The sequence below is a fragment of the Bufo bufo genome, chromosome 1, assembly GCF_905171765.1.
Source record: "Bufo bufo chromosome 1, aBufBuf1.1, whole genome shotgun sequence".
Taxonomy (NCBI): domain Eukaryota; kingdom Metazoa; phylum Chordata; class Amphibia; order Anura; family Bufonidae; genus Bufo; species Bufo bufo.
Genome location: NC_053389.1, coordinates 319708950 through 319735254, shown reverse-complemented (window position 1 = coordinate 319735254; position 26305 = coordinate 319708950). Strand labels below are relative to the sequence as shown.

At 43.8% G+C, this 26305-nt stretch overlaps 1 protein-coding gene across 3 annotated transcripts; it reads right to left on the bottom strand.

Moving 5' to 3' along the window:
• Window positions 1–59: 59 nt before the first annotated feature.
• On the bottom strand, window positions 60–26305 carry WDR55 (WD repeat domain 55). Of its 3 annotated transcripts, none has more exons than XM_040441878.1 (9): window positions 26049–26305; window positions 23265–23315; window positions 18761–18918; window positions 18204–18304; window positions 17284–17371; window positions 15437–15616; window positions 14986–15085; window positions 2700–2869; window positions 60–1076 (listed from the first exon to the last, which is right to left on the bottom strand). In XM_040441878.1, exons 1-9 carry the CDS (start codon window positions 26064–26066, stop codon window positions 734–736), a joined length of 1209 nt encoding a protein of 402 aa, XP_040297812.1. In that variant the 5' UTR covers window positions 26067–26305; the 3' UTR covers window positions 60–733. The 3 variants fall into 3 exon arrangements, with proteins under 3 accessions (XP_040297812.1, XP_040297828.1, XP_040297821.1); XM_040441894.1 differs by lacking the exon at window positions 26049–26305 and adding an exon at window positions 25896–26029; XM_040441887.1 differs by lacking the exon at window positions 26049–26305 and adding an exon at window positions 25872–26028.

Below are 26305 nucleotides of genomic sequence, written 5' to 3'. Positions count from 1 at the left end.
AAGTGAATGGGGACCACTTTTAGCATCTTTTCTGCCTTGTGGATTTTTAATTTTTTTTAATTACCCACTTGCACGTTCATCTTGTCATACTATCGCTGGAGAAAGGCTACTTTTTCATGGCCCACCTGGTATCACTTTAAGATTCTAGTACAAAGATCAGCACCCTCCGTCACTCCAGCTGTTCTGAAACTACAACTCCCATAATCCTCCTTTTACTTCTATGGGAGTTACAAAAACAGCCGAATAAGTGTGCATGCTGGGAGTATTAGTTTCACAGCAGCTGGCGTGCTGAAGGTTGCTGATCCCTGTTCTAATACATAGCGTCACTTCTACCTCCTCCATCCATGTTTTGTATGTAAAACCTTTAATTAAATATTATTTCTATGCACTGTACAAGTTCTTAATAGAATAAGATACTACTGCCACTATCATACTCCTCCAGGAACCAGTGGGCAGAGAATTTGGAAAGATCTTTTCGATACAAAATAGACCTTGTAGTTAGAAGGACATAAATGAACACTGCTGATGTGCCACTCACTGGGCTGTGTTAAAAAAGTACAGAGGTGGTACAGAAATAAACTCTGTATAATTTCAAAAATACCCAAAACATAAAATATTTATTACTGTCCTGCTGGGTGAACAAAAATTGGTAACATTACTGTCCCTGGAAGATGGCAGTGACTCCAGTGTTCACCATATGTCCAGTGAAGTTTGTTTCACAGTGTCATTCACTTTAATCACTGTCCGAGTCCTCGCTGTCACTTTCTTCTTCATCTGCCTCCTCCTCCTCTTTTTCCTTATTCTCTGCTCTGTCTTCCTTCAAGTCAGCAAAAAAGTCATCCGCTCCTCCAAATGCTTTCTTGCTCAAAGCTTGTAGCTGCTTGTTCTTCTTCCGCTTCCTGTAAACATCCACTACAATGGAGCCAAGGTTTGATACATCCCAGAACTTCACTTTCTGGTCATGAGCACAGCTGGCTAAGAATTTACCATCTCTTGACTTTGCCAGCTGTTCTATGGGCTCTCCTGGATGCTGGCCCACTGTTCCAATTACTCTATTGGGCAAAATGTTAATGGCCCTAGAAAAATGAATGATACCATTGACAATGTTATTGTAGTAAATCACCTTCATAATAATGTTATACAAAAAAATACATGTAAAACACATCAGCCTGATTTTCCTATACATGACCTATTTCATCTCCTTACATATGGCAACTGTCTGCATATAGAGTTCCATAAAAAAAAATTTAATACAATAAAAGGTATACACTTTTTTGGCATACAGTAATATTACAGCTTCCATTTCAGTCAACTGAATCGGACATTTAGATTTTTTTTCCGTTACCTTGTTGGTGATGCCCATGATTTTTACTTTTTATTGTTTATGGATTTATTCTAGGGAAAGGGGGTGATTAGAATGATTTTTTTGATATTTAAATATTTATTTATTTTTTTAACTTTTTTTAAGTCACCCTAAGTGACTATTTTGTATTCTCTAAGCATTCAGTATACTCAAATGCAGTGCTACCACCTAGAGGCCTGCATTGGAATATACTAGTAATTAGCCTGTAAGCCTTGTACAGGCTTAGGCCTATTACTAGTACAGGCCGCCTTCCAGGGGAAGGCGGCCTGGGCTGAGAAGCACGTGGCTCCCGATTTTAGCTATCCCAGATGTCATGGTCACATTTGACCACGGCACATGAGGGACTAAATGTCCACAATCAGCATTACCGATGATCGCAGACATTACCCCCTGGCCTCTGCTGTGTAAAACAGCAGAAACATGGCAGTTATGGCGCCCACTGCACGCACAAGCGGGCACCATCTTAAAAGACCGGACTTCCGCTATACATGTAAGGCCTCATGCACACGACCATATGTATTTTGCGGTCCACAAAAAATACTGATGACGTCCGTGTTCATTCCGTATTTTGCGGAACGGAACAGCTGGCCCCTAATAGAACAGTACTATCCTAGTCCATAATGCGGACAATAAGAGGACATGTTCTATTTTTCTGCGGAATGGAAATACGGACATACGGAAACAGAATGCACACGGAGTACCTTCCGTTTTTTTTGAGGACCCATTGAAATGAATGGTTCTGCATACAGTCCGCAAAAAAATTAAATAAAAAATGGAACAGACACGGAAAGAAAATACGTTCGTGTGCATGATGCCCTAAGGCAGAAGTCCTGAGAGTCCTGCCTCCAGTAAATCTTGTGAGACTAAGGCCTCATACAAACGGCCGTTGTTTGGGTCCGCATCCGAGCTTGGATGCGGACCCATTCATTTCAATGAGGCCGCAAAAGATGCATCCGTGGCTCCATTCCACGGCTCCGCTAAAAAAATATAACATGTCCTATTCTTGTCTGCGCTTTGCGGACAAGAATAGGCATTTAAATTGCCGGCGCCCGTTCAGTTCCGCAAATTGCGGAAGGCAACACGGGCGGCTTCCGTTTTTTGCGGATCCGCGGTTTGCGGACCGCAAAAAAACGGCACGGTCGTGTGCATGAGGCCTAAGACTAATAATCTGCCATGGCAAACAAATGAAATTCATATGGACTTCAATGGGAGCGCCTAACCGGTTATTCACATATGGGTAACATATTTCATTAAAACTTGTCAAGAAAGCCATTGTCTACCGCTAATGTTTTTTTGTCTTCAATAACAGATAAATATGAAAATTGTGCCCACTGACCTAACGATGCCATCCATGGACCCTGTGCACACAATGTTATCGTTAATAGGGATCATACAGTCAATGGACTCTGCCTTCACAGCAAAACGATCACTTGTTGCTCCAAATCCATTCCAGTTGAACAGATAGATCGTCCCCTCGCTTGAACCACAAACCACTTTTTTGCCTCTCTGAAGAAAGGGAAAGAAATAATGTATTACATATAAAGAGATCAGGCAGAAGTAAATTCTGTATTCCCCACTTACCACTTGGTGTAGTAAATGAGAATTTACTGTACACAAGTTACAATCATTAATATCAATCTCTGTCTTAATGAGGCACAATCGAATATCCCTCACATATAGCAGGGTCTAGCTCGCACAAACTCAATTAACCCTTCCGAATATTTAAATGTTGGCATGGAAAATACTGAAATACTGTGGCAGAGGCGATATGTCATACAGCTAATTTGTTATCGTTGTCACGCATTAGGTTATAATGCACATGACTGTGTCCGAGGTCTGCAAACCATGGATCTTCAAAATACGGATGCGGTTCGGGTGTATAACAGAATTTTTTTGCCTACCCATTGACTTCAATGGGGCCTTGGTCCGCACTTTGGGGACAACATAGGATGTGTTCTATCCTTTGCCGAATGGATGCACGGATAACCATTTCATTACCGAATGATCTTTCTATTTTTTAGTTTTTTACTCCCTGCCTTCCCAAAGCTATAAAATTATTTTTCCATTCATATAGACATATGAGGACTTGCTTTTTGTGGGATAAATTGTACTTCCTATTGGCACCATTACATTACTTCCTATTGTTTCTTCCTATTGACACCATTACATTACATATGATGTAGTGGGAAGCTTACGCTAATTTACTTCTATGGCTGACGGTCCCATGATGTAGTGGAAAGCTTGCGGAAATTTAATTCTGCTTACAGCAGCTGTAGATTTACTTTTCTTGTGCATGGACAGCCCAGTGATGGCTCCAAAAAAATATTAACCCCTTAAGGACCGGGCTCATTTTCACCTTAAGGACCAGGCCATTTTTTGCAAATCTGACCAGTGTCACTTTATGTGTGAATAACTTTAAAACACTTTTACTTATCCAGGCCATTCTGAGACAGTTTTTTTGTCACATATTGTACTTCATGACACTGGTAAAACGGAGTCCAAAAAATTCATTTTTAATTATAAAAAAAAAATACCAAATATCCCCAAAAAAAAGTGTAAAAATTAGCTAATTTCCAAGTTTCAATTTCTCTACTTCTATAATACGTAGTAATAGCTCCAAAAATTGTTATTAATTTACATTCCCCATATGTCTACTTCATGTTTGGATCATTTTGGGAATGTCATTTTATTTTTTGGGGACGTTACAAGGCTTAGAAGTTTAGAAGCAAATCTTGAAATCTTTCTGAAATTTTCCAAAACCCACTTTTTAAGCACCAGTTTAGGTCTGAAGTCACTTTGTGAGGCTTACATTATAGAAACCACGCAAAAATGACCCCATTTTTGAAACTACACCCCTCAAGGTATTCAAAACTGATCTGACAAACTTTGTTAACCCTTTAGGTGTTCCAAAAGAGTTATTGGCAAATGGAGATGAAATTTCAGAATTTCAATTTTTGGGCAAATATTCCATTTTAATCCATTTATTTCAGTAACAAAGCAAGGGTTAACAGCTAAACAAAACTCAATATTTATTGCCCTGATTCTGTAGTTTATAGAAACACCCCATATGTGGTTGTAAACTACTGTACGGGGACACAGCAGGGCGCAGAAGGAAAGGAACACCATATGGTTTCTGGAAGGCAGATTTTGCTGGACTGGTTTATTTGCACCATGTCAGATTTGAAGCCCCCTGGTGCACCCCTAGAGTAGAAACTCCAAAAAAAGTGGAGCAAAATCTGCCTTCCAAAAACCATATGGCGTTCCTTTCCTTGTGCGCCCTGCCGTTTGGCCATACAGCATTTTACGACCACATATGGGGTGTTTCTGTAAACTACAGAATAAGGGCAATAAATATAGTTTTGTTTGACTGTTAACCCTTGCTTTGTTAACGGAAAAAATTTATAAAAATGGAAATTTGGCAAAAAAATAGCACCATTTTTCTTTTATTTGTTCATTTGAGGGGTCAGGTCATGTGTTATTTTTATATAGCAGATTCTTACAGACGCGGAAATACCCAATATGTCTACTTTTTTAAATTTATTTAGGTTTTACACTATAATATTCTTTTTAAAAAAAAAATAAATAAATTTAGTATCTCCATAGTCTGAGAGTCATTTTTTTTGGGGGGTTTTTAGCTGATTGTCTTAGGTAGGGGTTTATTTTTTGCGGGATGAGAGGACGGTTTTATTGGCACTATTTTGGGGTGCATATGACTTTTTGAACGCTTGCTATTACACTTTTTGTGATGTAGGGTGACCAAAAAAATTTTTTTTACACCGTTTTTTTTTGGGCTGTGTTCATCTGAGGGATTAGATCATGTGGTATTTTTATAGTTCAGGTTCTTACAGACGTGGCGATACCTAATATGTATACTTTTTTTTTTGTTTTACAAAATAATATAAAAAAAATAATAATAAATTGTTTTAGTGTTTCCAAAGTCTGAGAGCCATAGTTTTTTTTTTTTTTCTGGGCGATTGTCTGTGGCCAAAAAGAATTAAAATTGGGGAAGGGGATTATAAATTTTGTACTCCGTGGAAGTGTGGTACTCCCTGAATCAACCGTCAATGCAGAGGCCTGGATGATCGGGGCACGTGTCACACTGAGTGGTGGTGTCCTTCCATATCTCCCTCCTGTGACACACTCTGCACTTTTTTGAGACCGTCCCTTCTTTCCAGTATGGGGGACCACACCTGGAAAGTGTTGGCCAAAGACGATCCGGACGCCTCCAGTTCCCGGTCAGAAAAGATCAGGGCCTTGAGGACTGCCTCATAGAACTGCAGGAATTTCCCTGTGTTGCCAGCGCTCCTGGACAGCACAAAAGAGTTGTACAAGGCAACCTGTACCAAGTACACAGCAACTTTTTTGTACCATGTCCGGGTTTTCCACATGGCGTTGTATGGGTTGAGGACTTGATCAAAGAGATCAACTCCTCCCATATACCGATTGTAGTCCATGATACAATTGGGCTTGAGGACCGTTGCCGCGGTACCTCACACAGGGACAGGGGTGATGCCGTTACCGTGAATTGTGGACAGTACAAGGACATCCCTCTTGTCTTTATATCTGACCAGCAACAGGTTTCCACTGGTAAGGGCACGGGTCTCACCCCTGGGGATAGGTACCTGGAGGGGGTGAGTAGGGAGGCCACAGATTTTTCCGCAAGGTCCCACAAGCGGACGTGGATCTGGCGGCGAGGGACTGGAACAAGGGGATACTAGTATAAAAGTTATCCACGTACAGGTGGTAACCCTTATCTAGCAGTGGGTGCATAAGGTCCCACACAAGTTTCCCGCTAATACCCAGAGTGGGGGGACATTCTGGAGGTTCAATACGGGAATCTCGCCCCTCGTACACACGAAAATTGTAAGTGTACCCTGAGGTACTCTCACAAAGTTTGTACAGCTTCACGCCATACCTCGCCCGCTTAGGCTACTTTCACACTTGCGTTAGGTGCGGATCCGTCTGGTATCTGCACAGATGGATCCGCACCTATAATGCAAACGCTTCCATCCGTTCAGAACGGATTCGTCTGCATAACAGCTTTTTCAGATCTGAGTTTTCACAATCGTGAAAACTCAGATCCGACAGTATATTCTAACACAGAGGCGTTCCCATGGTGATGGGGACGCTTCAAGTTAGAATATACTAAGAACTGTGTACATAACTGCCCCCTGCTGCACCTGAGGGGTTAATTGTGCGGATCTCAGCCCCCTGATCGGGTGCTGCCAGGCAGCAGGGGCCAGATCCCCCTCCCTCCCCAGTATTAAAGCATTGGTGGCCAGTGCGGCCCCCCTTCCCTCCCCAGTATTAAAGGCATTGGTGGCCAGTGCGGCCCCCCTTCCTCCCTCCCTCCCTCCCCAGTATTAAAAGCATTGGTGGCAGTGGCCACAGGCTAACAACCGCCCTCGCCCCCCTCATTGGTGGCAGCGGAGCGGCATTTCCGATCGGAGTCCCAGTTTAATCGCTGGGGCTCCGATCGGTTACCATGGCAGTCAGGACGCTACTGCAGTCCTGGCTGCCATGGTTACTTAGCTTATACTTACCTGCGCTGTCTGTGGCCGGCCGGCGCTCCTCCTACTGGTAAGTGACAGGTCTGTGCGGCGCATCGCACAGACCTGTCACTTACCAGTAGGAGGACCGCCGGCCACAGACAGCGCAGGTAAGAATATTTTTTGTGGTTCCCAGCTTTTTGACAGTTTTTGGCTCTACTCCCTGTCGGATTTGTGGAGGGAAGCACACTTTTCTGCCCCTCACTGCAAAGTTTTGGCTCCTTCTATCCATTGCTACATTTGTCTCGCTCCTGTCCCTGCTTGTAAACTTCCGGCATGGACAGGGATTGCATGTACCGATGTAGCCAAGGACTGGCCGCAGTGGTGATATGTGCCCCCAAGCGTACATAACTGTCTCATGTTCTGTTGTTTCTGGTGTCTTCTTATGTGGAAGAGGAAACTTTGGCCTTGGGGGAGGGAGTTTACTCTTTCACATGGTTACTTAGCTTATACTTACCTGCGCTGTCTGTGGCCGGCCGGGCGCTCCTCTTACTGGTAAGTGACAGGTCTGCGCGATGCGCCGCACAGACCTGTCGCTTACCAGTAGGAGGAGCTCCGGCCGGCCACAGACAGCGCAGGTAAGTATAAGCTAAGTAACCATGGCAGCCAGGACTGCAGTCGCATCCTGGCTGCCATGGTAACCGATCGGAGCCCTAGTGATTAAACTGGGACTCCAATCGGAAATGCCGCTCCGCTGCCACCAATGATGGGGGGGGGGGGGGGGGTGGTTAGCCTGTGGCCACTGCCACCAATGCTTTTAATACTGGGGGGGTTAATTGTGCGGATCACAGCCCCCTGTAAGAGATCAGGTGCTGCCAGGCCAATACTGGGGAGGGAGGGAAGGGGGGCCGCACTGGCCACCAATGCTTTAATACTGGGGAGGGAGGGGGATCTGGCCCCTGCTGCCTGGCAGCACCCGATCAGGGGGCTGAGATCCGCACAATTAACCCCTCAGGTGCAGCAAGGGGTAGTTATGTACACAGTTCTTAGTATATTCTAACTTGAAGCGTCCCCATCACTATGGGAACGCCTCTGTGTTAGAATATACTGTCGGATCTGAGTTTTCACGATCTAACTCAAATCCGATGGTATATTCTAACAGAGGCGTTCCCATGGTGATGGGGACACTTCAAGTTAAAATATACCAATCGGATTGGAGAAAACTCCGATCCGATGGTATATTAATAGGGACTCCTGACTTTACATTGAAAGTCAATGGGGGACGGATCAGTTTGCAATAGCACCATATTGTGTCAACGTCAAACTGATCTGTCCCCATTGACTTGCATTGTAAGTCAGGACGGATCCGTTTGGCTCTGCACGGCCAGGCGGACACCAAAACGCTACAAGCTGCGTTTTGGTGTCCGCCTCCAGAGCGGAATGGAGGCGGAATGGAGCCAAACTGATGCATTCTGAACGGATCCTTATCCATTCGGAATGCATTGGGAATGAACGGTAAGTTCGGGGCCGCTTGTGAGAGCCCTCAAACGGATCTCACAAGCGTAACCCCAAACGCAAGTGTGAAAGTAGCCTTAGATGAAGATCAGATCACATTTTATGACCAATTTGTGCAGAAATCCTTATCATTCCAAAGGGTTCACATACTTTTTCTTGCAACTGTATATGTGCAATGGAGTACGCACTACGTATTGATGCGGACAAAACCATGACCGACTGGAACAACGGAGGCCCATGGAGATGGGGGGTCTCTAGGACATAAAGTGATGCTAGGAACCCCCTGAGAAGACAGAGGATGTTATAATCATGCGCGAAACCAGCACCAAAGGAAGGAATAGCCACCGTGTCCACTGGTGACACCCATATAGCACTAGGGTAAGAGTGCCGGGCACCTGCGAGTACCGACTGTTGCCACGCCCCCTTGGACATAAGCGAAGGCACCTAGAGCCGTAGTGCCGCAGAATTGCAGCATCCGAAGAGGTTTAGTTATTCCCCGCTATTGGATCACTTGCGGAAGGGGGTAATGCAACAGAAGCACGGTGATGTGCAACACTCCGCCTATGGAAGGATAGTGCGACAGTCGGAACCGTATTCAATGGTAGTGCAATTAGCTACCTAAGGAAGGTGGATGCATACCTCAAGTACTAGTCAGTCGTAGGGAGAATACCCAACCTATGAAGGGGGGGGGGGGCAAATTGCGCAGGTGGAGAATTATCAACCAAACGACCCAGAAGGGTGGATTGGGAATTCGAGAGGCTCTCCACTGTAATGCGGAGGTGAGAATCATCAACGGCCCCAGAGGATGGATTGGAATCTTTCAGAGATCCAGCACTAAATTGCGCAGGTGGAATTATCAACCAAACGACCCGGAGGGTTGATTGGGAACATCAGCTGTCCTCCACGGGATTTGCAGAGGAGGAGAATTATCAACCAAACGGCTCAGAGGGCGGATTGGGAACTATGAGAGGTGCGCCTTATCAGAGATAGGACACGGGCCCAGTGTGGTACCGCACAGACAGGGTGGTCTTGCGGTAATGAGGGGTGGGGAGAGGGCCGTATGGACGCACATCTCGGTTTTTTTTTGTTTGTTTTTTAAACTAAGATGAGGGCCTCAATGACAAGAGGCAGGAAGGGTTAAATTCCTCCACATGAGGAACATTGCACTGGGAGTGCCACACCCCTTAGAACTCTATCCCTCCCCAGACGGCCGGCCAGGAAGGGTTAAGGTCATCTTCATGACCGGGGGCTGAGCTAGCAGGTTTCTGGGGGAGGGGGAAGAAGGGCGCGAAGTTTTCGCGCCGGAGTGCACATCCCCTTCCCCCTTCAGCAAGCCGCAAGGCGACTAGTGCATCGGCCGGACCGCAGAGGGACCAAGCACCGCAAAATGAGCCCGCCCGGCAACGGACGGGGGCCCGGGCAAAAAAACATGGCAGCCGGAACAACATGTGGTGCACGGCTGAGTTGTTCCTGATGCTGTTTAACCCGTTCCGGAGCGGCACCCGCTCCGGATCTCTGGTCATGGCGGTAAGGTCCATAGCCCAATATGCGATCTCCGCATCATCTGCATTAAGTGCACAACACAGGCGCAGACTGTCTGGCCGTGCGTTCGGACTCCCGCCATAGAAAAATGCCTGCCAGGGGGTTCCACCTATGTTAACCCCCTATGTGCCGTCCTGCTAGGCAATGAATAAAAACTGCCAGAGGAGGAAGAAGGGAATGGCTGCAGGGTGCTGGGCTATATTGAAGCCCTGTGCCTTGTTAACCACTGCATTACTGCCTCCAGGTAGGAAGGGAGGGGGCGACCCAGGAGGGACATACTTACCTAGTCCCGTGTAGTCACCTCTCTTCACTTCCCTATCGCCATCTTCACCCTTCCTCTGGTCCAGCAGGGTCACCCCTTCAGCTACTGGCACCGTAGTGGCAGGAAGCTGGAAAAGGGGGGCTTGGATGGGTGACCCATTGGCTGGCGGGATGCAGGGGAGCGAGGCTGCCCTGGTCCACCTTGTCTTCTGTGGGGGAGGCAGCAGTGAAGGGTGACCGACACTGGCGCAACTCGACACCGGGAGAACAGGGAGGCGAGGCGTCCACTGTTTTCCCATCTGAAAAAGAAGGAAAAAAATAAACTAAAATAAAAAATCTTCATGAGCTACCCTGCAGAGGGAGGTCTTGCCTCCTATTGACACTAGAAAAAACTGAAGCTCTCTCTCCAGGCTGGAGGGGGTATAGCTGCCAGGGGAGGAGCTAACAGCTTTTACTAGTGTCAACGCCTCCTAGAGGACATAGCTATACCCACGGTTCCTGTGTCCCCCAATGAATATGGGCGAGAAATGATCTTAAACACACCTCAAAATCCACAATAGACTAGGGCTAGGCGATATGGCCTAAAATCTATATCACAATATAATTTGAAGCATGTGCGATATAGGCTACTTTCACACTGGCGTTTTGGCTTTCCGTTTGTGAGATCCGTTCAGGGCTTTCACAAGCAGTCCAAAACGCATCAGTTTTGCCCTAATGCATTCTGAATGGAAAAGGATCCAGAATGCATCAGTTTGCCTCCGTTCCGTCTCTATTCCGCTTGGAGGCTGCAAGCAGCGTTTTGGTGTCCGTCTGACACACAATGTAAGTCAACGGGGACGGATCAGTCTTCACTGACACAATCTAACACAATAGAAAACTGATCCGTCCTCCATTGACTTTCAGTGGTGTTCAAGGCGGATCTGTCTTTGCCATGTTAAAGATAATACAAACGGATCCGTTCTGAACGGATGCAGACGGTTGTATTATCTGAACTGATCTGTCTGTGCAGATCCATGACGGATTTACACCAAACGCGAGTGTGAAAGTAGCATTAACGATAGATCGCCATCATCATGTCCCCCAGCCAGCGCCATCAGCCCCATGTGCCATTGCCACCATCATTATGTCCCCCAGCCAGCGCCATCAGCTCCATGTGCCTTTGCCACCATCATCATGTCCCCCAGCCAGCGCCATCAGCCCCATGCCATAGCCACCCACCCCCCCCCGGTAGATTTGGGACCCTGCTACTTATCTTTCCTGAACGGCTGGCTGCTGGAGTCCGCAGGAGACGGGCCGCGTCTTCTTCCCAGCATGCACTGGGAGGGAACTGACATCACACACAGCGTCAGCCAGCGCGCTGACAATGTGTGAACGCAAGGCCCTGCAGCGCGGTGCAGAGTCGGGAGGCCACGAAGCAGTGAGTGAGAAGCTTCTTCAATTCACTACCGCTCCGTGGTCATCTATCGCGATATGGCGATATAACTAAAATCTATATCGTTGGCCGAATTGATGACGATATTATCGTATATCATTTATATCGCCCACCCCTACAATAGACTACCTGAAAAGGCGCAAGCGGAAGGTTTTACTATGGCCCGCATAGTCTCCTGATCTGAACATCATTGGAAATCTGTGGATAGTCCTCAAAAGAGCAGTGCATGCAAGACGGCCCAGGAATTTCACAGAACTGGAAAACTTTTGCAAGGAAGAATGGATGAAAATCCCTCAAACAAGAATTGAAAGACTCTTGGCTGGCTACAAAAAGTTGTGATAGTTGTCACAGGGGGTGCTACTAGGTAATAACCATGGTGGGTGCGAAAACTTTTGCTTTGGGCCCTTTTCATTTTTTGTTATTTTGAAAATGTAAAAGATGAAAATAAAAAAATAAAAATTGAGGAGGAGGAAGAGTGAGAAGTGGGCTTTATGTTGGTAGATTTAGTATTCTGCGGTTTCTATTACAGCTTTACATGGTGGTATCCCAGCTTTCCCAGGACCCAGAAAGGCAAATCTGCCTTGCTATGGCTCCATTTAGGAGTACGGAAGATGATTTATCTTGGTAGTTTTAGTATTCTGCAGTTTATTACAGCTGCACATGATTGTAACCCAGATTTCACAGGATCCTGAAATCTGCCTCATCATGGTACTATTTAGGAGTGAGAACGGGGATTTATCTTGGTAGATTTAGGATTCTGCAGTTTATTACAGCTCCACTTGGTTGTAACCCAGCTTTCCTGAAAGGCAAATGTGCCTAGCTATGGCAACATTTGTGAGTAAGGAGGATTTATTTAGTTAGATTAATTTTTTAGCAGTCACTACTATATAATTTATTTTAGTAGCTCTTTTAGCGCCAACATATTCCACAGAGCTTTACAGGAATTATCATCATAATTATTTTTTTTTACCCAGCTATCCAGGGACCCTAAATTACAAATCTGTCTAGCTATGCTACAGGATGGAGGATGGAGGATTTGACATGCGGATTCTTACTCAGCTTTTCCATGCCCCTGAATAGCAAATCCAGCTAGGTATTCTATAATACTGGGGATTTATCAATTCATAAATAGACTGACCTGGCATTCTGCAGTCTGGGAAAGCTGGGTAACAATCTCTGTGGGACGGTGATGGGCTCATATTGGTTAGATAAAATACACACAATGCTATACAGTTAGGTCCATATATATTTGGACAGAGACAACATTTTTCAAATTTTGTTCTGTACATTACCACAATGGATTTTGAACAAAACAATTCAGATTCAGTTGAAGTTCAGACTTTCAGCTTTAATTCAGTGGGTTGAACAAAATGATTGCATAAAAATGTGAGGAACTAAAGCATTTTTTAAACTCAATCCCTTCTTTTCAGGGGCTCAAAAGTAATTGGACAAATTAAATAAAATGTTCGTTTCTAATACTTGGTTGAAAACCCTTTGTTGCCTGAAGTCTTGAACTCAGACGCTGGGTTTCCTCCTTTTTTAATCCTCTGCCACGCCTTTACTGCACCGGTTTTCGGTTGCTGTTTGTTGGCCTTTAACAAATGAAATGCTCTATTGGGTTCAGATCAGGTGACTGACTCGGCCATTCAAAAATATTCCACTTCTTTGCTTTAATAAACTCCTGGGTTGCTTTGGCTTTATGTTTTGGGTCATTGTCCATCTGTATAATGAAACGCCGACCAATCAGTTTGGCTGGATTTGAGCACACAGTATGTCTCTGAAAACCCCAGAATTCATCCGGCTGCTTCTGTCCTATGTCACATCATCAATAAACACTAGGGACCCAGTGCCACTGGCAGTCATGCATGCCCAAGCCATCACACTGCCTCCGCTGTGTTTTACAGATGATGTGGTATGCTTTGGATCATGAGCTGTACCGTGCCTTCGCCATACTTTTTTCTTTCCATCATTCTGGTAGAGGTTGATCTTGGTTTCATCTGTCCAAAGAATGTTCTTCCAGATGTGTGCTGGTTTTTCTTATTCTTGAGGCTTATGAGTGGCTTGCACGGTGCAGTGAACCCTCTGTATTTACTTTCATGCAGTCTTCTCTTTACGGTAGATTTGGATATTGATACGCCTATATCCTGGAGAGTGTTGTTCACTTGGTTGGCTGTTGTGAGGGGGTTTCTCTTCACCATGGTAATTATTCTGCGATCATCCACCACTGTTGTCTTCCGTAGGCGTCCAGGTCTTTTTGCATTGTTGAGGTCGCTCTTTCTCAGGATTTACCAAACTGTAGATTTTGCCACTGCTAATAGTGTAGCAATTTCTCGGATGGGTTTTTTCTGTTTTCGCAGATGAAGGATGGCTTATTTCACCTGCATAGAGAGCTCCTTTGACCGCATGTTTACTTCACAGCAAAATCTTCAAAATGCAAGCACCTCACCTCAAATCAACTCTAGGCCTTTTATGTGCTTAATTGAGAATGAAAAAAATGGAGGAATTGCCCACACCTGCCCATGAAACAGCCTTTGAGTCAATTGTCCAATTACTTTTGGTCCCTTTAAAAACAGGGTGCCACATGTAAAGGAGCTGAAATGCCAAAACCCTTCATCCAATTTTAATGTGGATACCCTCAAATGAAAGCTAAAAGTCTGGATTTTATGTTCAAGTCCATTACAGAACTATAACTTGAATATGTTTTAGTAAACAAGTAAAAAAAATTGTGTCAGTGTCCAAATATATATGGACTTAACTGGGGATATGCATCTATAGAGCAACATCTGTTGTCACCAATCCTGCTGTATAGTCTTGTCACACAGCTTTTCCAAGACCCTGAACAGCAAGTTGGTCTGGCTATATGAAGGGATTCCTCACTACATAACTAGGCAAATGTGGAATTCAGCGGTCTGGGAAAGCTGGGTGACAACCTTGGCAGAGATGTAATGGATTCCACTTTTGGTACTTACATTCTGTATACACTATATCCATAATTATAAGGACAACCGACAAATTAGGAGATTAAGTTACGTTTTGTTGGTTGTTTTTTTTCGTCGTTTGTATTTTGGGTTTTATATCCCTTTGATATGTCAGCCCCAGTTACAGGAGAAACCAACAATAATAATAAAATGCAATGTTAAATGCCCTCCAAAGTCTTGTATGACCTTAAAGGGGACACAAAGTAAAAAATGAAACCGCCACCACACCATAGCTTCTATTCTCACCCCAGGGACCTAAACGACACATTCCCTTAAATAAAAATGACTGTTACGAAAAGGGGACATCATATAAATAGTATTTTAGTTGTACCTTGTGCTATATATCAGAAAAAAAAAATATGTGCCTGGTCAGGAAGGGGGTGAAAAGTTTAATGCACAACCAACCTTCATTATGGCTACAGATGTCAAATCTCCATTCTGGTATTCTGAAAGCAACTCAAACCTGCGTCTCTTTATGTTGAACACCCCCATCGTTCCATCTCCACTGAAAGAAAAAATAAACTATAAGATTACTGAGATGTTTGTGCAAGATGAGCGGCAATGTATGCCTGAAATGTGCGATAAGATGGATTTTTTACTAGATACTGGAGTTTTTCCTTTTGCTTTAGTACAAGAAATGCTATTTGTCTGCTCAAGAAATGAAACATTCGGGTTATATGTTTATTTTATACTTTGCCACAGTTTCCAAGAAGACTGGAGATAGAGGTAAAAAGGAGATAAGTAAAAATCTGGATGTCAAGACAAGCAAAGAAATGTAAGAAAAAGAAACGGAAATGTGGTGTAGGGTGGTTGTATAATGCCCATTATCCTCAAGCAAAGTGGTATCATGTAGTACCTGGCTGTAAGGAGCATCTTTTTGTTTTGGTCAATGACCATGTCACTTATGTATTCCTCATGATTCTTCATCTCCATGAAAGCTGTACCTCTTCGGAGGTCCCACACTTTCAACATCCCACTGTCATCACCAGTGGCAAAGAGGTTCTCATCAATTAGGAGCAGTCTATTCAGTGCAGAGCTGAGGCAGAAAATAGTACATTTTACTATAAAACACATTTATTATTTTCTTAATTCATTTCGGACAGCAGATATGTCTGGTGAAGAACAAGGTGCAGATACTGAAGATGGTACAAATCAAAACGTGGTGGTGGTGGCCTGATGAAATGAACGTTCAAACAAATAATAGCAATTATGGCATGAAATGTTCCTAATTACATAGATAAATCTACAAAATTAGCTCCACTTCCTTCTGCTGTCATCACTACCCCCATCACCAGCTGTCATGTGTCACCACTACTATACTGACATCTAGTGGTCAATATCAAAAATGCATTTTTTTTTTTTTTTTTTTACATTTGCAAGACAAAATCTAAAAAGTCTGGTACCGTGTTAGCCAATAGAAAACTAGCTTAGTGCTCTCATTAAGAGAAACAAAATAAGGGTATTGCAGGTTAGATACCTTTTAATGACTAAAAAAAATAGAAGTAATGATGTTACATAGCAAACTTTCGAGACATCACCAGTCCCTTCATCAGGCATACTACAAGAACATATGAAGAAACAGCAATATATATATATATATATACACACACAATAAGAACAGAGACATGGGGGAATGAATGGACATTTAAAAAAAAAAACAGAACAACATATTAAAGATCTTGAGAATGAGTCCTTAATTATCTTACAGATAAGGGGTGTGAAAGTTTTATGGTCTCTGAATTGATGTTCTCAGAGACCTGGTGCCCTGACTAGGTCTATAGAAGACTCTTTAGATCTTGTAGTGTGTCATAAATCCCGGGGACAAATTCAGTCCAGTATTCAAAGTGTCAGCGTTATAAATTTGTATTCCTAAATTCTTCTAGCTTTTTGGGATTTGAAGTTCCCTTTTAATATGAGAACTTTCATGTGTTCTACATTGTGTCCTGGGCTACAGAAATGCTTAGTGTAGCTTCTTCTCTTTAATTGTGTGGCGGTGGGACCTCATCCTTGCATTGAGTCTCTGTCCTGTTTCTCCAACGTAGAGGCCTCCAACAGGACATTTAGTGCAGAGAATCAGATAAATCAGTTCCAACGTCGGCGGAACTGCCTGCCAAATCCGGCAATCCGGAAGCAAACTGATGGCATTTGTCAGACAGATTGGGCTGCAGATCCGCCTGACAAATGCATTGAAATACCGGATCCGTTTCTTCGGTATCATCAGGAAAAACGGATCCGGTATAATTTTTTTTTGCATTTTTAAAGGTCTGCGCATGCTCAGACCGGAAAGCCGGATCCGTTTTGCCGGAAGACTTAATGCCGGATCCGGCACTAATACACTTCAATGTGAATTAATGCCGGACCCGGCATTCCGGCAAGTGATCAGTATTTTTGGCCGGAGATAAAACTGCAGCATGCTGCGGTATTTTGTCCGTCCAAAAAAACGTAAGAGGGACTGAACTGATGCATCCTGAACGGAATGCTCTCCATTCAGAATGCATTAGGATAAAACTGATCAGTTCTTTTCCCCAGTACTGAGCTCCTGTGACGGAACTCAATACTGGAAAACAAAAACACTAGTGTGAAAGTAGCCTTACTGGGTGAACATGCCCATTTCAAGATCATATGAACAGCTGCATGCAGCCAAAACGTGTATGTGGAAGGATTTGCGTTTAGCTTCTTGTAAATTGTAATCTGTATCCTTACTCATGGGCTTTGGTGATGCGTTTCACTAGCTTTCCTTCCTCCACATTAAGGATGTGAATAGACTTGTCTTTGGAAACTGTGAAAAGTTCTAAAAACAAAAAAGTAAAAGGAATGGTGAAATACTATATAACATGGCACCGAAATAAAAAAATAAAAAAACAACATAAGTCATGAAAACACATCTTGGGCGAACCTGGTGTGGATGTGAACAGGGTCAAGGATGTTTGCATGTGAATGACTGTCCACAGACTTTACAGAGTTCATATAATCCAATGGACCCTGGTGAACAGCAGTGTGGGAGATGTGATCTACTTCACATGAAAATATAGCCTCATGCACATGGTCACAAGTACGAGTTTTACAAAGCCATTAAATAAGACCCCCATTCATTCCGTGTGGTTTTATATGTCGGCTTATTTAAAGGGGTTATGCCATGATTGACGTAAGAAATTATCATATAGTACATGACAATCTCTTGCTAACAAAGCTAGAACCAGCCCTGTACCTCACATGGATCCAGAAATCTCCACATTCACTGCTCCAATTGTTCTGCTAGATTTATTTCAGCTCAGGGGACGTGTCCTTTCTGCTGTAGCTCTTTCCCTGTCACTGACACAGCTTCTAAAAAAAGATATGGCTGGAGACACTTGAAGATTTAAACTGAGATTGTGCAACCATCTCAGTGAGGTGGACAAGAAATAAGGAAAAGAACAAACAGCAGGTGGCGCTATACAGATAGATTTCATTGAATAGCTCACTGGCTATACTAAATTTTTAATTACATGCCATTACAAAAGTATTCAGATCAAGGTGATGGCTTGAAAAATGTTGAATATTTTTTGTGACACAACCCCCTTAAGTTATTTTCTTTCAAGTCCATAGAAAATCCTAGAGAAATAAAAGATGTCAGAGTTTCTTACGCAGGCCATCACTGGAAAATGCAACATCCCGACATGACTTCAGGTGATGTCCAGAGGACCAGAGCTCTTTGTTCCCATCCTCTAGACAGGAATACGAATATCTGAAAACAGAACATAGATTCATGACATTTCGACAGATTGACACCCTCAGGTACTACGTTCCCATATATCAGTTGTCTGGCCAGCTACTTCAGGCCAGGAGCCAGACATAACTGATATAGGTGTACTTAACTATAGTGCACAGATCCAGTGTCTTTCTGCTAATTGCACTGGACATAATAACTACGCAAGCAGCGGTTTTCTTTCAGGCATTATTTGACATCCAGCATGTATGTGCATGATCCCATAGAAAACTATGGTGTCAGTTCTGGCCCCTCCTGCGTATTCTGCATCACTTCGGAGGGGAAGTGAGCTGGATAACCAGACATATGTGATGGTGGCCTTAGTGGATCTCATTGGATGCATTCTTATCCTATTCCGCCATTCTGGGAATTCAACTGAAACACGTTTCATACACATTTAGAATCTGATGCACTTGAATTATCCAGAAGACTTACACAAACACATCTCCATCTAAATCTCCAAGTGCGAGGATGTCCTGACTTGGGTGGAATGCAATGGTATTCACAGCAGCCTCAAATGATATGTCCATAGGAGTGTCCCTCACCCGGGGTTCTGCTGGGCCTGGAGTATCATCAAGCTCTTCAGACTCCTCCTGGAGTATATAGATATTACAGAAAATGCTGATTTTTTTTTATAAACATCACTATATAACTATACTTTATTATAATTTTCCTATTACTGTATTTTTCAGACTATAAGACACACTTTCCCCGCCAAAAGTGGAGGAAAAGTGGCAGTGCGTCTTATAGTCCGAATGCTAATGACTGTTTCCATCAGCATGCAGGAGACACGGGAAGGTGAGGGCAGCACTGCGCTGGCTGTACTCACCTTCCCCGGTCTTCTTCAGGGTCCGTCAGGTCACAGTACACAGCAGGACCCATAAGAAGCGATGTGGGAAGTGGCGAGTCCTGGATCTGCGATACCTGCCGCAGCAAGCAAGGTAAGTTTTTTTTGTAACATCTGATCTGAGATCTGATGGGGAGCTGTTCTGAGACTGATGGAGGCTGGGGGGGGGGGGGTCTGATGGGGAGCTGATTTGAGGCTGATGGGGGTGGGGGATCTGATCTGAGGTTAATGGAGGCTAGAGGGGTTTTTCTCATCTTCCTCCTCTAAATCCTATGTGAGTCTTATAGTCCAGTGCTTCTTATAGTCCAAAAAATATGATAAATAATTTTATGGGATATTGATAATTAAATCATAAAGGTGCAACTGCTGAAATCCTAGGTCTTAGCTGAGTAGTACCCATACATGTGCAGCCATTATCTGCTGTAGGTTATTAACGTAGCCAAACTTTTCTGCCACAACTACATTACAATAGCTGGGAAATAAATTAAGAAAAAAAAACACACATAAAATGTGGGTTATATAAAATATGTAGGATATATCGGAATGGCTCACCCTCCAAGTTGCTATGAAAAAGGGTGCTCCCCCTAAAAAGGTTACCCCAAACCTTAAAAGGAGATAAAATATTAAATAGAATAAGAGGGGCACACCTACATCTAGTTCACATCGACCACTACACAGTATTATGTTAAAACAATTTATTAAATATACATATGGTACCTGATCAATTAATAATACACCTAAAATACGTCAATCTATACTGTGAATAAATAAATGAATAAATATATATCAATGAATAAATATATATCAATATAGATAGAATGTGATAATACTAAGGGTTATTGACGTCATGCATCAGATGGTTAATAGTGAATGTCTCTAGTAAGATCGCTGAAATACAGGATAAGGAAACAGTCACTATATTGGTCCGCAATATGCGATTCTTCCAAGCAGGAAAAAATATAAATGAATGCGTTAGTCCTTCAATATAGGAACAATGGACTGTCCTTAGCGTATAAGTACAAGCATTCCTTTTTGTAGAGGTAACTTCGTCTCACAGTTATAGCTCCACTATTGCACTGTGATACAATATGGCAAGTACTCACTGTTTGTAGAGGTGGTAAAGTGTTCGGATAGTTGCGCTTAGCGTGGCGTCCCACGAGTTATCAGCGCAGATGATTATAACTCCAATCTACTTTATCGTGAGTTGTACACTTGCATTGAAATAAGCTTGCACAAAAGGGGAGAAACAGTCCGTTTGGTGAACTAGGGTCAATGTGAATATGGCCCTTCTTGAGATTCGCCTTTGCTTTGTGTCTTTTTTCGCACGGCAGGACTTTAGTTTCTTTCCAAATTGGCTGCAAACTTGTAGTTGAGATGCGCAAATAATATTGCGGTTTCCTTTCTTATGTTACGGTTTCTTTCCTTTTGTTGAGACTTGTCTGCACCATACGCGTTTCGGAGTTAGCACGACTCCTTCCTCAGTGGTCCTCAATGGACCACTGAGGAAGGAGTCGTGCTAACTCCGAAACGCGTATGGTGCAGACAAGTCTCAACAAAAGGAAAGAAACCGTAACATAAGAAAGGAAACCGCAATATTATTTGCGCATCTCAACTACAAGTTTGCAGCCAATTTGGAAAGAAACTAAAGTCCTGCCGTGCGAAAAAGACACAAAGCAAAGGCGAATCTCAAGAAGGGCCATATTCACATTGACCCTAGTTCACCAAACGGACTGTTTCTCCCCTTTTGTGCAAGCTTATTTCAATGCAAGTGTACAACTCACGATAAAGTAGATTGGAGTTATAATCATCTGCGCTGATAACTCGTGGGACACCACGCTAAGCGCAACTATCCGAACACTTTACCACCTCTACAAACAGTGAGTACTTGCCATATTGTATCACAGTGCAATAGTGGAGCTATAACTGTGAACGAAGTTACCTCTACAAAAAGGAATGCTTGTACTTATACGCTAAGGACAGTCCATTGTTCCTATATTGAAGGACTAACGCATTCATTTATATTTTTTCCTGCTTGGATGAATCGCATATTGCGGACCAATATAGTGACTGTTTCCTTATCCTGTATTTCAGCGATCTTACTAGAGACATTCACTATTAACCATCTGATGCATGACGTCAATAACCCTTAGTATTATCACATTCTATCTATATTGATATATATTTATTCATTGATATATATTTATTCATTTATTTATTCACAGTATAGATTGACGTATTTTAGGTGTATTATTAATTTATCAGGTACCGTATGTATATTTAATAAATTGTTTTAACATAATACTGTGTAGTGGTCGATGTGAACTAGATGTAGGTGTGCCCCTCTTATTCTATTTAAAATGTGGGTTATGTCTCAGGCATAAGGGCTCATGCACACCGCCATTGTTTTAGTCTGCATCCGATCTGCATTCTTTGCGGATCAGGTGCGGACCCATTAACTTAAAAGAGGCTGCAAAAGATGCATACAGCACACCATGTGCTGTCCGCATCTGTATGTCCGTTCTGTGGCATCTGCAAAAGCACAGAACATGTCCTATTCTTGTCTGCATTACAGACAAGGACAGGAGTGTTCCATTAGGGGCCGGACGTTCTGTAAAACACGGAACGCACATGGCCAGTATGCGTGTTTTGCGGATCCGCAATTTTCAGGCCGCAAAAATGGCAACGGCCGTGTGCAGGAGCCCTAAGAATATGTTTGGGATCCATATCACACAGATCCCTAATAAGGTGGTACTGCATTGCAATGGGACCCTACATACCAGCCTATCCATATATGGGACCAAGTTTTCCTCTAGAGGCACTGTGCATGGGTGGGAGTCACAGCAGCTCTCTTTTCATGGTTAGGCCTCTTTCAGACGGGCGTTGCGGGAAAATGTGCGGGTGCGTTACGGGAACACCCGTGATTTTTCAGCGCGAGTGCAAAACATTGTAATGCGTTTTGCACTCGCGTGAGAAAAATCGCGCATGTTTGGTACCCAAACTTCTTCACAGAAGAATCGGTGTTCTGTAGATTGTATTATTTTCCCTTATAAGGGAAAATAATAGCATTCTGAATACAGAATGCATAGTAAAATAGCGCTGGAGGGGTTAAAAAAAAACAAAAAATAATTTAACTCACCTTAGTCCACTTGATCGCACAGTACGGCATCTCCTTCTGTCTCCTTTGCTGAACAGGACCTGTGGTGAGCATTCATTACAGGAAAAGGACCTTTGGTGACGTCACTCCGGTCATCACATGATCCATCACCATGGTAAAAGATCATGCGATGACCGGAGTGACGTCACCACAGGTCCTTTACCTGTAATGAATGCTCACCACAGGTCCTGTTCAGCAAGGGAGACAGAAGGAGATGCCGTACTGCGCGATCAAGTGGACTAAGGGGAGTTAAATTATTATTATTTTTTTAACCCCTCCAGCGCTATTTTACTACGCATTCTGTATTCAGAATGCTATTATTTTCCCTTATAACCATGTTATAAGGGAAAATAATAATGATCGGGTCTCCACCTCGATCGTCTCCTAGCAACCGTGCGTGAAAATCGCACCGCATCCGCACTTGCTTGCGGATGCTTGCGATTTTCACGCAACACCATTCACTTCTATGGGGCCTGCGTTGCGTGAAAAACGCAGAATATAGAGCATGCTGCGATTTGCACGCAACGCACAAGTGATGCGTGAAAATCACCGCTCATGTGAACAGCCTCATAGAAATGAATGGGTCGGTATTCAGTGCGGGTGCAATGCGTTCAACTCATGCATCGCATCCGCGCGGAATACTCGCCCGTGTGAAAGGGGCCTTACGTTGATCATTTCTGACAGATTCTTGTTTAGGCTAAGTTCACAGATTTGTCAGAGGTTCCACTAGGGAACCTAGGTCTGTCGCAGAATCCATTTGAAAGGCCGAAGAAAAAAAAAAGTCCTGCATGCAGCTTAAATTCCACGGAACCTATTATACTCAATGGGCGCCGCCTCGGCTTCCGATTCTGGTACATCTGCTTCTTAGGAGGGAGCAGAATAAAGGAATGAAAGGAACCAAGCAGCAATGGAAACGCGTCATGTACAATAGTACTGACCTGCTGGCTTTCTTCATTGTTTGCATCCAAGTCTTTACTGATTGGCACAGTCTACAAGAACAGAATAAGAAGAGACACATAAGGCAAGTGACAACTCAGACTTAATATATGTTGTAAGAGAGGAACTTAAAGGGGTTGTCCAGGTTCAGAGCTGAACCACCTAGCAGTGTTGCCGGAGATGTCACCGACACTGATGGACGGGCTTTAGGCTAAAGCCCACCCATTAGTGCCAGTGACATCCCCAGGCTCACTGCTAGGTGGAAGCCTCCGCCTAGCTTTACCCATGAAGTGCCCGTTACGTCACTGGATCACCAGAAAAAGCCTAATTCAGTGCAGGACAAAGGAGAGTATCTAAGCATAAAATGCTCCGATTCTCATGTCAGAGGGGCTTCCTGGATATGAGCTGAACCCAAACAACCCCTTTAATATATTCCAGGCTGGGTTTCCAAAAAGAAGCTTTAATGGAACTCTAAAAGGGTTGACCAGAACTAGAGGGACACGATTCCTTTCTTCCAAAAACAGCGCCACACCTGTCCACAGGTTGTATGTGGTATAGCAGCTGCTAAGCCCCAGTCTCATCAACTGCAATACCACTAACACAACCCACGGACAATTATGATGTTGTTCCTGGGAGACATGTCAGATTCGTTGTAGTGCTGGAGTGGAGTTCAGGACTGTGAACATATTTTTATTCATAAACAGTATTATAATAATTATTATTTTTTATGTCCCTGGCGGTTTTCAGATATAAAAACTTCTATACAACCCCTTTAAGATGTATCATGCTAAACATACAGAGGGAGCCACTGTGATAACTTTGCCACATCTTTAGACTACCTTGTCTAAACTTACACTATTTAAAGGGTTTTTCTGGGTCTTCTATACTCAGGATAGGCCATCAATATCGGACTCCTGAGACCCCCACCTATCAGCACTCACTGTGATATCACGTCATCGGTCACATGGCTTAGGCCCCTTTCAGATGAGTGAGTTCAACGCTCCGGACTCGCAGCGCGAGTATGAGACAGCTCCTGTCCTGACCTATGTAGTACTGAAATGTTTGCATAGCATTATATCGATTTATGATGCTGTGTAACCCTTACAGTTCTGGAATGTATTGGATAACACTGACAGCATTATTACGAAACAAAAAAGGTACTAGACCCCAAATCCCATGATAAAACTAACATCTTTATTGAAAATTCATATTAAAACATAATAGAGCCACATACAATACAGATAAAAGATAAGGAGGGTGCGCCTGCTTACAGAATACAAGACAAAGCTGTTGGTGAAATGCGCAAGAGCCTTGCGGCTGCGGTTATGTAGGGGTTGTAAAGCGTGCCCTGTAGTGTGTTACCTTTAGCACCTGCCTGTATCATATATTATCAATCTTATTTTTGTGATTGCTTGTATTGTACTGTTAGGTACAGTCTGACTTATGTTTGTTGGGGGCTTCAGATTCTGCTGTGGTTGTTCACTGTGACTGCTGTGGACCCGCTTAGCTCTACTGAATGGAGCTAAACCTCAAGCGGACCACCTGCCAATGCTTCAAGAGACGTCCTTCCGGACACTGTCATTAAAGGGAACCTGTCATCAACTTTATGCTGATCTCACTGAGGGCAGCATAAAATAGTGACAGACATGCTGATTTCAGCGGTGTGCCACTCATGAGCTAAAAGATAGTGGTTGCTGAGAACCAGCACCATAATGATTGCAGCACAGGCCTGGAAAAGAGTCAAATCTACCTGAGAAGAGTCCTGGTTATTCCTAAATCTCCTGCACTCTCACCCATCTGCTGATGATTGGCAGTTCTCTCCTAGAGAGAAAGGGAGAAAACTAGGTAGGAGACTGTCAGTCATCAGCAGGTGGGCAGGAGAGCAGGGATTTATGAATAACCAGGACTCTTCTCAGGTGGTTGTGACTCTTTTCCAGGCCCAGTCTGTAAGGATTGTGATGTTGGTAAATGACAGACCGCTGAAATCAACTCACCTGTCTACTTTATTCTGCCGTTAGTATGGGCAGCATAAGGCTCCATTCACACATCCGCAATTCCATTCCGCATTTTGCGGAATGGAATTGCGGACCCATACATTTCTATGGGGCCGCGCGACGTGCGGCCCCGATCCGGAATTGCGGACCCGCACTTCCGATCCTGAAAAAAATAGAACATGTCCTATTCTTGTCCGCAATAGCGGACAAGAATAGGCATATTCTCTTAGTGCCGGCAATGTGCGGTCCGCAAAATGCGGAACGCACATTGCCGCTGTCCGTGTTTTGCAGATCCGCAAAACACACACGGATGTGTGAATGGACCCTAAAGCTGATGAAAGGTTCCCTTTAAACCAGGGAACTGAAGCGCTGCTTCCCACTGAAAAGAATGTGAGGCAGACACCATGCAGCGACCGCAGGAATTTTGTTGCAGTTTCTGTGCCATAATTCCACTTGCCCTAAAACACTGCAGATTTGCCGGCCGCCCGCCAATTCACTGCGTTTTCACTACAGATAAAAAATGCCATAAAGATATACTTTTTTTTTTTTTTTTTTAAGTAGACTGCGTCCCCACAACTGGCGAGAAACAGGTAGCAGAATAGAGCTTTCGATCACAGAGAAGACACTGCACACTCTCACTGGGGAACTAATAAAGTGACGTGAAGAGTCCTATTCAGACCATCCCTGACATGCGGTTTCCTTAGCTTAGGCAGAGTCCCGGCATCGTGATCAGATATTCAGTGCCGCTTCCGGCTGCACCGATCACTGCACTAGCGCCATTCTCGTGCTTACCTCCAAGGGCGCCGCCATCTTTAAAATGCCCAAGCCAGGTCCTGGCAGCTGTGTAAAACAAGTGCCGTTCAGAGGATGAATACTAGCTGCTGGTTCCTGCACCCTGCAAGGACCTTTTGTGACAGCGGAGGCGTCATGTGTCACATGACCGGGGGAGCTTCCTGTATGAGTCTATGAGGCTGCTGTATGGTGAACTTCTTTTTGTTTTTGTTTCAGTCAGAGATTTTGAGATGGCCGCATTAACCCCTAAAGATTGA